The sequence below is a fragment of the Gossypium hirsutum genome, chromosome A01 (assembly GCF_007990345.1).
Source record: "Gossypium hirsutum isolate 1008001.06 chromosome A01, Gossypium_hirsutum_v2.1, whole genome shotgun sequence".
Classification (NCBI taxonomy): Eukaryota; Viridiplantae; Streptophyta; class Magnoliopsida; order Malvales; family Malvaceae; genus Gossypium; species Gossypium hirsutum.
In genome coordinates, this window is record NC_053424.1 from 19,205,658 (window position 1) to 19,219,450 (window position 13,793).

Sequence of the window (13,793 nt, forward strand, 5' to 3'; positions counted from 1 at the left end):
AGCCAAAAGCGGGTTACAGTACTTTGTTCGCTTTACAACTAAGAAAGTAGGGGATCTTTAAAGCCGTAAATTACGTGGCAATTTGAAAGAAGCGAGTAGTCGAGTAGGTGAGGAAGCATAGAGTGAAGGCTTTAGTTTACAACAGATAACACAGAAGGAACGAGCGCGTTATCATTCTAAATTCTAATCAAGGCGTGGGAGACTTGGAGTAAATGCAAATTAAAGCTTGTACAGTTGTACTCTACACTAAAATTACGTTGCCAATTTTTTTAAAGAGAATAATGACTTTTTTTCATAAAAATATATATATGTAAATATTTTTACTCTACCTTATAATTTATTAATTTTTTATATTTTTAATGAATTTAATGTATAAATTTCTGTTTACTTAACTATGACTATAACAAACAGAATGATTTAGTATATTATTTTTCTGAATTAAAAAATTATATATTAATTGTCTACTTTTAAAATAAAAGCCCTTTAAGTAATGGGAAAAAGAAAAGAAAAATAGAAAAAAACACAGAGAAAGAGAACAAAAAATTTACTTTAAAAAAAAAGAAAGAGAAAAACTAAAATATTTAAAATAAAAATATCTGAAATAAAATATACTACTAAATAGTAAATACAGCGCCTAAAAATTTCAGATTTCTAGCATTTCTTTGGAAAAAGTTGTTTGCTGCTACTTTGCCTTTTCCCTTCAGAATCCCTACGTTTTTTTTTTCTCATCCGTCTCTTAGTCTCTGAAAATTTCCTATTTATTGGTAAGTTATTGGCATTTTTTTTTGTATTTTTTCTCCTATTTCCTGTTTTTTTTGGATAATAGATTATATATTTGTTATAAAACTGTAATTTTTCGAAAATTCTGAAAATTGTCCGTAAAATTGGTCAGAAATTCCTGGGTTTTTTTAGCCATTATTAAAAAAATTGTAGCTTCATCTTTGTAAGAAAAATGGAATTGAGTAGATTTGGGGACTAAAACTGAAAGGATTGCAACAGTTATTAGGGTTTAAATTTGGCGATGAGTAAATTCTACTTTTTTGCATATAGATTTTTCACCTGGGATTTAAGAGCAAGGTAGCTTGTTAGGCTCAATTTTTTTTTTCAGTGAATTTTGAAAGCTTGATCAACTGACAGTTCCTCGCTCAAGTTGAAATTTGAAACTCCATTTTAATTTATACAAACATTTTCAAAAATCTGCACTTCTCGAGTTCGAGTTCAAGTAGTGAGAGTTCAGTGCACCAAACAGTGAGTGAGTTCTTTTGAACAATAATTCTTAACAGTCAGCATGAGTATAGCATTTCATGTTTGAGATTATTATATTTTTCTGTTTAAAAAATTAGGTTCTTCTCTGCTGTTGCTGCTGCTTCGTGATCTAATGAATTACTTAGGAACGAGCAAAGGAAAGAACTGAAAAAGCATATATAATTCAATTTTAAACACCAAACAGAAAAAGGAGAAGAATGTCGGGATCTGAGACGGGAATGATGGCGAGTAGAGAGCCCTACAGCTTGGGCATGCAACAGAAGAGTCCGGTGGCGTCACAACCGGTGATACAGAACATGCGTTTAGCCTTTAGGTCTGACGGAACAGCTGTGTACAAGCCCATCACTTCCGCCTCACTCACATATCAGCCAGCTTCCGGCGATGGTGGGGCCGAGGGGTCCGCTGGTGGACCTGCGGTCACTCAAGAACAAGGGCAAGCTCTGAACATGAGCATGAGCATGGGGAGCGAACCCTTGAAGAGGAAGAGAGGGAGGCCCAGGAAGTATGGGCCGGAAAGTACCATGCCGTTGTCTCTTATACCAGCTCCTTCCTCTGTCAGCGTAACCCAATCTAATAGTGGAGGAGGATTCCCCTCACCAACTCCTCCGCCACCTCCTTCAGGAGGATCAGCCTCTTCACCAACTTCAGGAAAGAAAGCTAGGGGAAGACCGCGTGGTTCCTGCAATAAGAAGAATCAACTTGAAGCTCTGGGTACTCTTTTCTCTTGATAGTTGATACGCGAATAAAGCATTTTAATCGTTTAATTTGATGAATGTCTTTTTTTGCTTTGGATTGGTAAAAGCACGACATTTTCTGTTTTCTACCTTGTTCTCGAAATGCCACTATACTTAGGAATTAAGATCTAAGAGGAAGGATCTGATTTCCCTGCTTTTTCATTTTTACTCTGTTTTGTGTTATATATAGACAAACACACGTGGGTGGGATGTGGATGGCAGGTGAGGAGAACAAATGGGTAGTGCGGTAAAAATAATAAAGGAGTGATGGTTTTAGTTTTGTTTATGTTTATGTTTTTGGTGTTGGTGATGATTTGTAGGGAGTAGTCTCGATTCTGGGTTCTGATTTCTGACAGGATGGAACCCAAGATGCTTTGCTGAGTAATAATAAATATTAATAGTACTGTAGTACTTACCAGTATTTACCACTAATTAGTAGAAGACTGGAAGTCTTAAAGAGATTATATAAGGATAATCAAACTAATATTCCAAATATCAACACGTAAATACCTGTGATGCTGTGGAATCACATCTGCATCTGTTGTCTGTATTGTAAGATAGACTTCTAACTTTAGACTTGGGATCTGTTCTATCTGACTTTAGACTTCAGATTCTTATCTTTCCCAAATCACTTATATGCATGCCGCCATGCCCTTGCCTCATTTTTCTGTGTCCCCTTTCTTGTTTTTCTATATCTTCACTCTCTTATGTCAATAGCAGCTAGCTAGCAATTAACATCTACCAAGAGTGCTTTTATAAATATATATAATATGTACATAAACATTCTTGAATAATACTGAAGGATTGCAGCTTTCTTGTTATTACAAGATTTTTGTTCTTTTCTTTCCTTTTGTTTTTTTCCTTCAATTACTTTTTCAATATGAAGCATAGTCATTCTATGACTATCAAGTTTTTATTTTATTTTATTTTTTAAAGAAGATTCTTAGAAGCCTGAGCTATCTTTGTAGCTGACATATTTCACTAAATTGTTCTCTTTTTGCAGGATCACCCAGAGTTGGATTTACGCCCCATGTTATCACTGTTAAAGTGGGAGAGGTTTCTCTTTTTTCCTTTTTAACTTCCCTTACCACTTTTCCTGGTTTATGTGGAAAACGTTTTCTTATTGCTCTTATATGCTAGAGTCAACCATTCTGAAAATTCATTTTTATTCCATTTATTAATAAATGGCATGTTCATCTTCTTGCTTGATGCAAATATGCCTGTCATAAGTTGCCGAAACTTCTTTCATTTAATTTGCTTCGTAAAGATTTTTAGTCAACTGTTGTCTTTAGAACCATATTGACTCTGGAGAAAAGTGTTATGTCATTAGTTTTTTGCATTTTGCATGTGATGAAATAAAAGGTCAAATTGGGGCAATGGATTACTTCCCAAAATTCCTCTTCAGACAATGAAAATCAATGAAAACAACAAAGAACTAATGGAGTAAATTAAAATTTTGATAATGCTTGTGATTTTGCAACTTCAAAATGTATACACAACTTAGAATGAAGTTATGTGAATGAATAACATTATCTTGATGAATATTTTTATGAACTCCATTCCTTTATTTGGTTGAAGATATATTTCTTTTTTGTTAATTTTATAAATATACTGGACATACAACTAGGGGGCATTTGGATAGTCATCTTACTGATGATAAGCTTTGGTTCAATACCATCTATTTCTTAGGTAATCTTTATATTACCTCAGTAATCTAAAATTTGTGACAATTTTACTCATTTTTATTGACTTTGATCCATTTTATTTAAACTAAAACAAAATAATATATGCTAATGAATCAAATTCTCCAATTCTTTAATTCCAACTATATATATTATATTATATTATATTATATTATATTATATTATATTATATTATATTATATTATATTATATTATATTATTATCATTATCATTACTGTTATCATTATTATAAGTATAAATTGAGGAAACTTAGCATTTTGTCTATTATATTACCTTAAGTTTCAATTAATTATTATTATGAGTTTTTCCATTTTTTAATTATTTATTAGTTGAGAAAATTTAACAACTTGTCTGTCTTCATAATCATCGTGGTCGTCATTTTACCTTAATTATTTTTATCTATTTTCGTTGTCACCTTTCACTGTTTGCATAATTTAATAGCTTTTTTCGTCCTTATTTGTGATCAATGACAATTTAATACTATTAGGTTATCTTATATTCTCTCAACAAAAAAATCTTACATTCCAAACAACTCAATCAAACAAGAAAATTAAACATTATTAGTAATGTGCTAAATAATCTAGATATGAGATAATCCTATTACCAGAGTTAATTAAACATTCTCCTAACCAAACACCCCGTTATAGTAAAGGAGAGATACCTTCCCTTTTATTTATACTTTTATTTCTCAATGTGAAGTATTTTCATCTTTTGAGCTATCCATCGCTCTAAATTTCACTGTGCTTCTTTATACAAACATGTGTATGCAATGGAGTTGTTCTCTTGGTGATATAATAGTTGTAGTTAATTGGGTGATCTGAAGCTAAAATTTTATGTATTTACCTGGTTCTAGGATGTATCGTCAAAAATAATGTCATTTTCTCAGCATGGTCCCAGAGCTGTTTGCATCCTCTCAGCAAATGGAGCCATATCAAATGTAACTCTTTGCCAACCAGCAACATCTGGTGGAACTGTAACTTATGAGGTTTGTGATGTGCCAAAGTATTAGCATTCTTATTGTTGTTGCCTTCTGTTTTAGGATTTAAATTTGTTCTTATAAACTGCTTTAGGAATTGAAATCTCTTCAGCTAAAGGCAAAATATTATTTTTATTTTCACTAGTAATTTTTAGGGTCTGTGAGAAGGAGGTGCATATTGGCAGCAAGATCCTCGAGTATCAATTTGATCATGCAATTTCTGTATCTATATCATGTTCATGTATATTGTAGTGTCAAAATTGTGTTTAAAATATTTCATATTTATGTAAAATTGAATACGCTAATTCACATTATATAGATGTCAAAACATTCATTTATTCATGTTGTATTTGTGTTATTTTTTGTATCCTATGTTATATCATGTTTTAGTTATCTTTTTGTGCTGTGTCTGATATTGTCAGGTTTAACATCAACGTAATAGATGGATGGCTGTATCCTGTTTAAACTATAAATATTGAACTAAGAAAACATCTTATATAATATCTATTAATGCATGCCGCCATTTATGTGATGTACTCCCAATGGATGATGGCTGCATAAGTTGCAGAGTGAAATAGAATTTTTGATGCTTGTTAGAATCATCTATCTGTATTAAATTCAGCCATGGGAATTTAAAGATGTTTGAATAGGAAATCTCAATTCTTAAGCATAAAGCTGGAGCTGATGCTGTCATGGGAAGAAATATGCTAAAGTGGATTTATTGTCATCATATAGCAGAAGTTACTATGTTCTAGGGATGATTATTCTGCTTCTGGAAGCATTGTTATACCACCAAAGATGTGCCAGATGTGAACTTTATAATGAAAATCAATTATATCAAATTTATTCCACAACCTATAAAGAGAGAGCACCGGTTTACTTCGAATATCTAATTTAATGGCATTATGTTTCTTTTCCATTGATGGTGCAGGGGCGATTTGAAATTCTATCACTGTCTGGTTCATTTCTTCTGTCAGAAAATGGTGGTCAGCGGAGCAGAACTGGAGGGTTAAGTGTGTCATTGTCTGGCCCAGATGGTCGTGTTTTAGGTGGTGGTGTAGCAGGCCTTCTAACAGCTGCATCTCCTGTTCAGGTTTAATTCCTTTTCTCATTTGAAATTTTCGTTACTGCATTGTTCTTTTGTTCTAGTATCTTTCAGATTGCACATATTTTCAATCTTTTCAGAATCTTGTGGTATACAGGGATGAACCAAAATCACTCTACGAGAAGTGAAAGTTTCTCTAGATTTAACTCTAGTGAAATATGATGTTAGAAGTTCTACCACCTAACAAAAGTGATAAATATTTTGTGATTGATGTTATTATTAATAATCCATTTAATTTCAATAAAGAACTCCATTTAATGTTAATATTATGAAAAATGTAAATTTTAAAGGGTGAGTGTTTGATACACTGACAGTGCACTTTTTTAACTCCCCAAACAAAGTTATAAATTTGCCACATTTCTCATTTCTTTTATATATATATATATGTTTTTTTATTTTTTACTATACACTATACACACTTGTCATCAACCAACCTTGCTTGTTGAATTTTTAAAATCCACTGACAGGATACCAAATATTTTCCCTTCATGAAGAGTTACAGCAAACATAGGTTTTAGGCCTTTAGGTTTGATGATGTTTACCATATGTCAACTGTTAACCATGTAACGTTGGAGCGTTTTGGAGGGTGGAGAAATGGCCTCTGCCTCACCTAGCATTTATCAGTGAGCTCTGTCTCTCCTTTATGCAAATATTTAGATATATTTTAGAAGAATTATGTAAAGCTGACATGATTCATAGTGCTGCTATTGGCTTTTGGTTCTATACATTACTGCCCATCTCATTTTAAGTAATATACTTAACGTGTCTATGGTACTGGAAGTGAGCTACAATGTTGCTTGCAGGTGGTTGTGGGTAGTTTTATTACAGACAATCGAAAGGAAGCAAAGTCAACATACCAGATGGAAGGCCTATCTGCCCCACCAAAGGTTGCTCCAGGGGTTACCAGCTCACCTTCACATGGTACTCTAAGTGAATCCTCAGGTGGACCTGGTAGCCCTGTTAACCAGAGCATGGGAACCTGCAATAATAACAACAATAATAACCCACAAGGCATGTCAAACTTTCCATGGAAGTAAAATCATGCTTTTAACTGGGTAGTCTGTAGTAGGTCAGCCAGTGTTGAAGTGGGAACCATTTTGTAATTTAAGCATCGTGTATCTGAAGTAGAATTAAGGGTACAGGATTTGCTGTTTTTGTTGAACTTGGGACTTGGTTGCTAAGCTAGAAATGGCCGATAGGTCTTGGCTTAGGAGTGTTGTTAGTGTGATGCATTTGTAAGGTAAAGGCGTAAGTTAGACGCGAGAGAGAAAGCACTTGTGTTCTAGTCTTTTAGGTGTTGTGTTTGAGTTTGTTGCCAATTACAGTTACGTTAGTGGAAGGGTGATATGGATGAAGATGATGATGCTCATGTTGAAATTAGCTGTGTTTTACGTCTTATTTATTTTTACACGTATTCTTGCCAAATCCCAATGCTCCATACATCATTCATACCATTGCTTTCATTTTATTTACATTTTGGTTAATTCTGCTAAGCTGTTGGATTTATGTATTTTAATTTGGTTATTTTTAGTTTTTGTATTTATGGAATTTTAAAATTTTAGTCTTAGATTATTACTTTCAACTTGGTATTTACATATTATAGCGATTCAATTAAAAAAACAGATTAAATTTAATTGAACAGGTTTGAGATTAAAACTGATGAAATTAAAATATAAATAGAAAAGAATATGACCTTTACATTTCTGTCTGTACAAGGGAAATCGTGTAACAGTTATTACCATGAACCACAAGTTGTTAGGGAAATGAGGTGAGTACTCATTACATTAGATGAGATGAAGTTCTCCAATTTTGTTTGTTTGGGAGGTGGGGCCTTGGGGAGGGGGGTAAAGTCATTTCACAAAGTTGAATGTTTAATTTTCCCGTTTGTGGCCATTAACAAACCATTCTACAGTGAAGTGAATTAAAGTACACCAACACAAATGCAACGCTCATGCAACTTTTTTGGCTCTCTTCAACAATAGCCTCAAAGAGGGAAACCCAAGTGCAAAAGTCTGCCAGAACCATCCTGTTGCATTATTAGGATCCACTCTTTTTGCCAACCGCCACGCATACATGCCTTCTCCGATATGTGCTGCAGTAGCTAGGTAAAATGCTAGCCGTATTCCAAACATCGACCGAAATAACATAAGTCCAATAGATCTAAGGAGTGGCACTGGTCCTATGGGTGGGAACCAACCACTAGCAAAAAGTGAAATCATTCCAATCAAAATAATTCCCCATACATATATTGGAGGTCCGTCCAAACTTTTGTTTTTCCTATCCTGCCAGTATGATATAGTTGCTGCCATGCCTTCCCGAGGACTCACCATTGGAACATATCCAAGCTCTTGCTGTGCTTTAAGGTATGAGAAGTAATGGGTAAGACCAACCTACAAACATGCATCAGGTTCATTAAACACGATTTTTTACTAGGAAAATTGTCATACCACCTCAACAACCTATCATCACAATATATAACACCAACATTTTACCCTATCAAAATCAAAAGCAGAACAGATGATCGAATATTTATTTTTGGTGCTTTATGCAAAAGTTCTGAATCACAGGCACGGCTCAGAGCACGGAAAGGGGGAACCAATTATTAAACAAACCTTATATACTTCAGCAGGAAGAATGAAGGGCTGAGGAAGCCACCACCGATTCAATAAGGGATATAACATTGAGTATACAGCCCAGAAAATCTTAGCTAGATAAAGAGCATGCGAAACAGCGAGCCAGGACTTTGGCAAGTCATAATCTAAACTTTTTAAAAGTGGTTGGATGAATTCAAAAGTGTTGATTGGAGACCCTGCAAAAAGTCATAAGAGAAAAATACCCTTGAGAAACATTGTCAACTTCATCCAGTAAATAGTCAAAATAGATAAAACTGCTACTGCAAATAGTTTTGCACGCCTAATGGGAGAAAACAAGAAAAGCATTAATCACTATTCATTACCATCAGATATGAAGTATGGCTGGCCAGCTGCAACTGGACGCCCTTCTTTTCCAGGAATGTCATCTAAAACTCCCATGCTTGCCAATAGTAGAGCGAGTACCAGGTTATCCACATAAACCCAGTCTGTTTTCACATTAGCATTACCTATTTTGAATGGCACCAAGCCTAGTTTTGCCATAGTTACTATCCTAGGGAGGTGTCGCTCTTCACCGGGTCCATATATAGCAGCTGGACGAACAGCACAGGTATAAAGACATTTTCCAATATTATTCCTGCACAGCAAAGAATCCCCCATGTAACTCATTTCCCTTTGGAACAGAAAAGGGTGAAGAGAAGGCATGTTCAATGGCAAACTTCAGTAAAAATTTAATCTAGATTATCCAATATGCTAGAGTAGATTTTGTCATTCAATTATATTCTGTGATGACCCCATGAGCTGATGTGGTAGAAGCGGCTGAAGGAGAGCCAACAAGGTGCGCATCAGGAGGACCCCACGCAAGAAAACCATATCTGTTATTCTTAAGAATTATGTGACCTAAGGGCAGCGGATATTTTGTAAAGGGGCAGTACAATCTATCTATTATAAATAAGTAGAAATAACCTAAGTACGAAGGAATTGTCTAGAGCGTGACTGCTACTGCCTCCTCGCTTGGATTAGTTTCTTTGTACTGATCCATTTCTTCTCTTGAATTCACCATACTCTCCTATTTCTTCTTCCTCCTCTTTTGGTCTCTACTTCTTATTATAGTTGTTTGTATTGTTTGGAATTCATTTTGAGGTTGCAGTTTGGTCCATTTTTGGTGCTTTCGTTGCTCTAACTCTCCTCCACCATGGTTGATGGTACTCGATTGGCAAACTTAGATCTGTAAGTGGCTATGCTTCAGGATGATTTTCAACTACAATCTCAAGCTCTTGCTCAACAAACTAAATCCCTAGACTCCAAATCTACAGTTTCTATTCAGTATCAAACAATGGTTGATATGAAGCATCAAACGGAAGCTGTTAGTACTCAACTCATTCAACTTGGGCAGTTAATTAAAGGTAAGGCCACGCTATCAAACGATAGCCTCCCGATGGAACCAAGGTTTTGACTGATTCCACAACAACATTCAAGTGTGACCATACATCTCCTTCCAACCACTGCCATCCATCGCACCTTGAGTACGATTCTGATAGGGAAGAGTTTCCGTTCAAGCCCAAACCCGCTCAAGTGGAACTGACTAAATTTAATGGTACTGATACTATCATACTAATACTAATACTATCATACTATTCCACATACATATAAACTAATACTATCTTGTACCATTTTATTCAAGCCTAAAACAATAGTAGCAGAAAAGATAACCAAATAGGAGGATTCTGGCAGTTCGATTTACTTACTTTAAAGGGCGGCCGTTGTACTTAAGAACCAACTGCTCGGCGATTGATTTACTTCGACCATAGGGATCAACGTGATCATCAATAGGGAAATAGGGCAAGGCCTCACTGCCATTGACAATCTCCTTTCCACCAAACACAACATTATATGTGCTGACATAAACAAGCCTAGTGATCCCAAATTCAAGGCAAGCCTCCAAGACATGGCAGGTTCCATTGATATTCACCTGGTCAACACGAGAGAACTGAAGCATTTCTTTCCCTGACATGCCATAGGAAGCCAGGTGAAAAACGCAATTGGCACCACGAAGAGCATTTTCAACATCTTTCTTCGAGGTAAGATCGCCTGTTGCAACCACACAATTCAGGGCAATGGGTATAAGCATCTCAAAATGCTAAATTGAAGGCCTCCCCCGCATATTTAAAAAAAAAAAAAAGACACAGCACAAACTTTATGGTTAAATCCATCTAAGAAAGATAAGTTGAAAACTTTAAAGTTTCTAAGTTTTTGTTACTTTCTTCCGATCATCAGAAAGAAAATAATAGTAGTAGCAGAAGAAGAAGAAGAAAAGGGAAACCTTGGAGGCAGCGGATGCCGTGTTTGCTTAGTTGGAGGGACCAAGGGGAATGATGGCGGAGGTCAAAGGAGCGAACTTGGCGAGCACCTCTGAGGATAAGCTCCAAGCAAAGGGCAGAGCCGACGAAGCCCAGACCACCGGTGACCACGAAGGTGTTGCCTTCGATGCCTTCATTTTCGCTCAAGTGCATTTTGTTGCTGTAGCTGGATTGGATGCTAGGGTGAGATATAGGGTAATTTGGTGAATAAGTAGAGGGATCGGAACGGTGACCGATGGATGGAGACAAGTACTGAGGTTGGCCTGGGCGCAATTTTAGTCAATCCGGTGCTGCATACGTCTATTGCCTTTCCTCACAGTAATAATGAATTATTTCATCTTTTAAACAAATTATTTTAGTGCTTTATTTAATTTTAATTTATGATTGTCCGGCACTAGTGTCACGGGCCAGAGTTTAAAGCCCGTGACCATTAAACCAAATGCATCTGATGGATGTCTATTGCTTATGGGGATCATTTGGCCCACGTGAGTTGGCCCGATTCAAGGAACTGTTGAAGAAGCCTGTCAGATTGAAGCCTGGTTGGTCCGATAGTGAAGATATGGCAACTTAGACAACTATGGTAACTAATCTTTAAAGATAGATGGAATCATATCCTGTAAAGATTAGATAGGATTTGATATAGCAATATCTTGTAAATCTCTTAAATCATGTGATATGGTTAATCTTGTCCGTCGATGTAAATGTATCTTGACCGTCGGTTTTGGGGGAGCTCAAGTATAAATAGAGAGCCTCCCCTCATTTGTACTCACTCCATTCATTGTTTCATTATTTTTTGTGAATAAGAGAATAGAGAGCATTTACTCAAACACTTTGCGAGCGTCCCTTTCTGTTCTTCTTTAGTTGCTTCTTTTGGCATAAGTTTGCTTCCGTTGTACGAGTTGGTGCCTTGGAGGAGTTCTTAAGGAATCCTCCTTCGAGTAAAGGCTGACTTAGGCTAGTTTGGACGAGCGAATCACCTAAGGCCGCACGGATTGCTAGACGAAAGGTCTAGCCCCGTGACACTAGATCTATTTATAAATTAGATTACTCAATTTGAATTAAAGGCTTATTTTAAAAGTAATAGAGTTTGAATGAAAATATAGTCTCGAAAAATGAGTTTTGATAGAAAATAAGATCCGTTTAAAAAATAGGTTAAGTCTCAAGCAATATTTTGTTGGCTTGACCTCGACCCCAGCCCCAGCTCGAATTTGTAAAAAAGAAAAAGCTTGCAATTTTATAGCTACTTTGCTGCTGTTATTTTCCTATTTTTACTATCATTTTATTGATTTTTGACATATAAATAAATTATCATCTAGATGTTACGACAACAATTAAATATTTTTTAAATTTTAAAAAATTTAAATATTAATATGGTGTGGACTGCTACATTGATGTCATATAAGTAAAGTTAACAAGCGTTAATTTTTTCAATCTATTTTAAAATAATTTGACAAACAAGACAAGTTTAAAAGACTAAAAGAAATAATAAAAAATTAAAATAATTTTTTTTAAATTGAAAGACCAAATAAATCATTTTACGTATATAATATAATATATCCATTTAAAGGAGGAACATGATTATTTTATTCATCTCAGATCCACTTAGAAATTAAAAACTTTTTCTTCAATTTTCTTTTATTCTTTCTTTTCCTTGCAGTGGTAAGGGGGGCCGATAAAGAAGAGGCAAACTTGGGTGAGAGTAGTGCAAATTAAAGAAAAGGTACAAAAATGAATAAAGCTTCCATTTCAGGCTTATGTTATAGGTGGAAGAAACTCAAATAGTTGAATGTTATTGCCCACAACAAAATCAAACTCACATCTCATCATCATTCATTATTCCAATACTCATGATCTTTTATATAATTAATGTATTTGTTAGAATTGAGTTAATCGAATCTTTATTTAAATAAAATACAATGGTAAAATAAAATAAAAGTAAAATCCATATAGAACTACACTTCTTTTATTTTATTTTAGAGCAAGGTTTTTAAACATTATTATACTTCATCTATTTAATATTGACTAGAATAAGGTGTTTCAACCTTACTACACTCCTTCTATTAGAATATGATTTTACAAGCCTATAAATAGACATAGTCTACTTCTCTTGTAATTAAAAATTCGAATTCAGCACAGTGAATTATATTCTCTTCTGCCAGTGTTTTTTTTTCCGAAAAGGTTTCCACATAAAAAATTTTTGTGTTCTTTATTTTTCTTTCTCTTTTTTTTTTTGCGATATATTGTCGTTACCGACATTCTATTTTTCACAAGTCAATATCAAAGCTTTTCAGGTTGCTTATCTCAGTCACAGTAATGACGTCTTTGAAGTATGAAATTTTGCTGTTGGATCGTAACACCAGATTCGCATTGTGGTAGATTAAGTTGCAGGCAGTTCTTACGCAGATGGATCTAGAGAATGTCCTGCTAAGGATAGATAAGATGCCTTCAACATTGACGGAGGAAGAGAAGAGGCATAAAGATCGAAAGGCATTAACATAGTTACATCTGCATTTATCTAACGAAATTTTGCAAGATGTGATGAAGAAAAAGACCATCACTGCTTTATGGAAGAGGCTGAAACAAATATGTATGTCGAAAACTCTAATTACCAAGCTGCATATGAAGCAACATCTTTATACTTATCGTTTAGAGGAAGATGCGTCTGTGCACGAACACTTAATAGTGTTTAAAGAAATTCTCTCAAACTTGGAGGCCATGGAGGTTCAGTATGATAAGGACGATTTAGGGTTGATTCTACTTTGTTTGTTGCCCTCGTCTTATTCAACCTTTAGAGACATGATTTTATATAGCCGCGAGTCTCTTACAGCTGATGAGGTTTATAATTTTTTGACCTCGTATGATAAGATGAAGCATCTTATGGTTAAACTCGACTCTCAAATAGAAGGTTTCATTGTTCGTGGGAGACAAGATCGAAATGCTGATGATGATTGTGGAAGAACATAAGAACGGAATCCTCGTGGTAAATCTAAAGAAAAATCAAAGTCTTCAAACAGAGGTAAAACTTGTAACTTCTGTAAGAAAAAGGGACACATTAAAT

At 35.0% G+C, this 13,793-nt stretch overlaps 2 protein-coding genes across 6 annotated transcripts; one reads left to right on the forward strand and one right to left on the reverse strand.

Annotated features, from left to right (window-relative positions):
- The first annotated feature begins 513 nt into the window (after positions 1–513).
- LOC107917874 (AT-hook motif nuclear-localized protein 10) lies at positions 514–7,161 on the forward strand. 5 transcript variants are annotated; one of them, XR_005928230.1, is made up of 7 exons: positions 587–764; positions 1,344–1,977; positions 3,004–3,056; positions 4,557–4,688; positions 5,611–5,772; positions 6,252–6,407; positions 6,588–6,632. XR_005928230.1 is itself a non-coding variant. In XM_016847247.2 (6 exons), the coding sequence occupies exons 2-6, from the start codon at positions 1,464–1,466 to the stop codon at positions 6,819–6,821; spliced, it is 1,095 nt and encodes a 364-aa protein (XP_016702736.1). In that variant the 5' UTR covers positions 514–764; positions 1,344–1,463; the 3' UTR covers positions 6,822–7,161. The 5 variants fall into 5 exon arrangements, 4 of the variants coding, with proteins under 4 accessions (XP_016702736.1, XP_016702741.1, XP_016702738.1 ...); XM_016847247.2 differs by lacking the exon at positions 6,252–6,407 and having other exon boundaries at positions 514–764; positions 6,588–7,161; XM_016847252.2 differs by lacking the exon at positions 6,252–6,407 and having other exon boundaries at positions 610–764; positions 1,451–1,977; positions 6,588–7,161.
- A 300-nt stretch (positions 7,162–7,461) lies between these two features.
- LOC107917873 (short-chain dehydrogenase/reductase family 42E member 1) lies at positions 7,462–11,066 on the reverse strand. Its single transcript, XM_041114674.1, has 5 exons — positions 10,699–11,066; positions 10,124–10,466; positions 8,741–9,012; positions 8,397–8,593; positions 7,462–8,174 (listed from the first exon to the last, which is right to left on the reverse strand). Exons 1-5 carry the CDS (start codon positions 10,886–10,888, stop codon positions 7,734–7,736), a joined length of 1,443 nt encoding a protein of 480 aa, XP_040970608.1. The 5' UTR covers positions 10,889–11,066; the 3' UTR covers positions 7,462–7,733.
- Between the last annotated feature and the right edge of the window lie 2,727 nt (positions 11,067–13,793).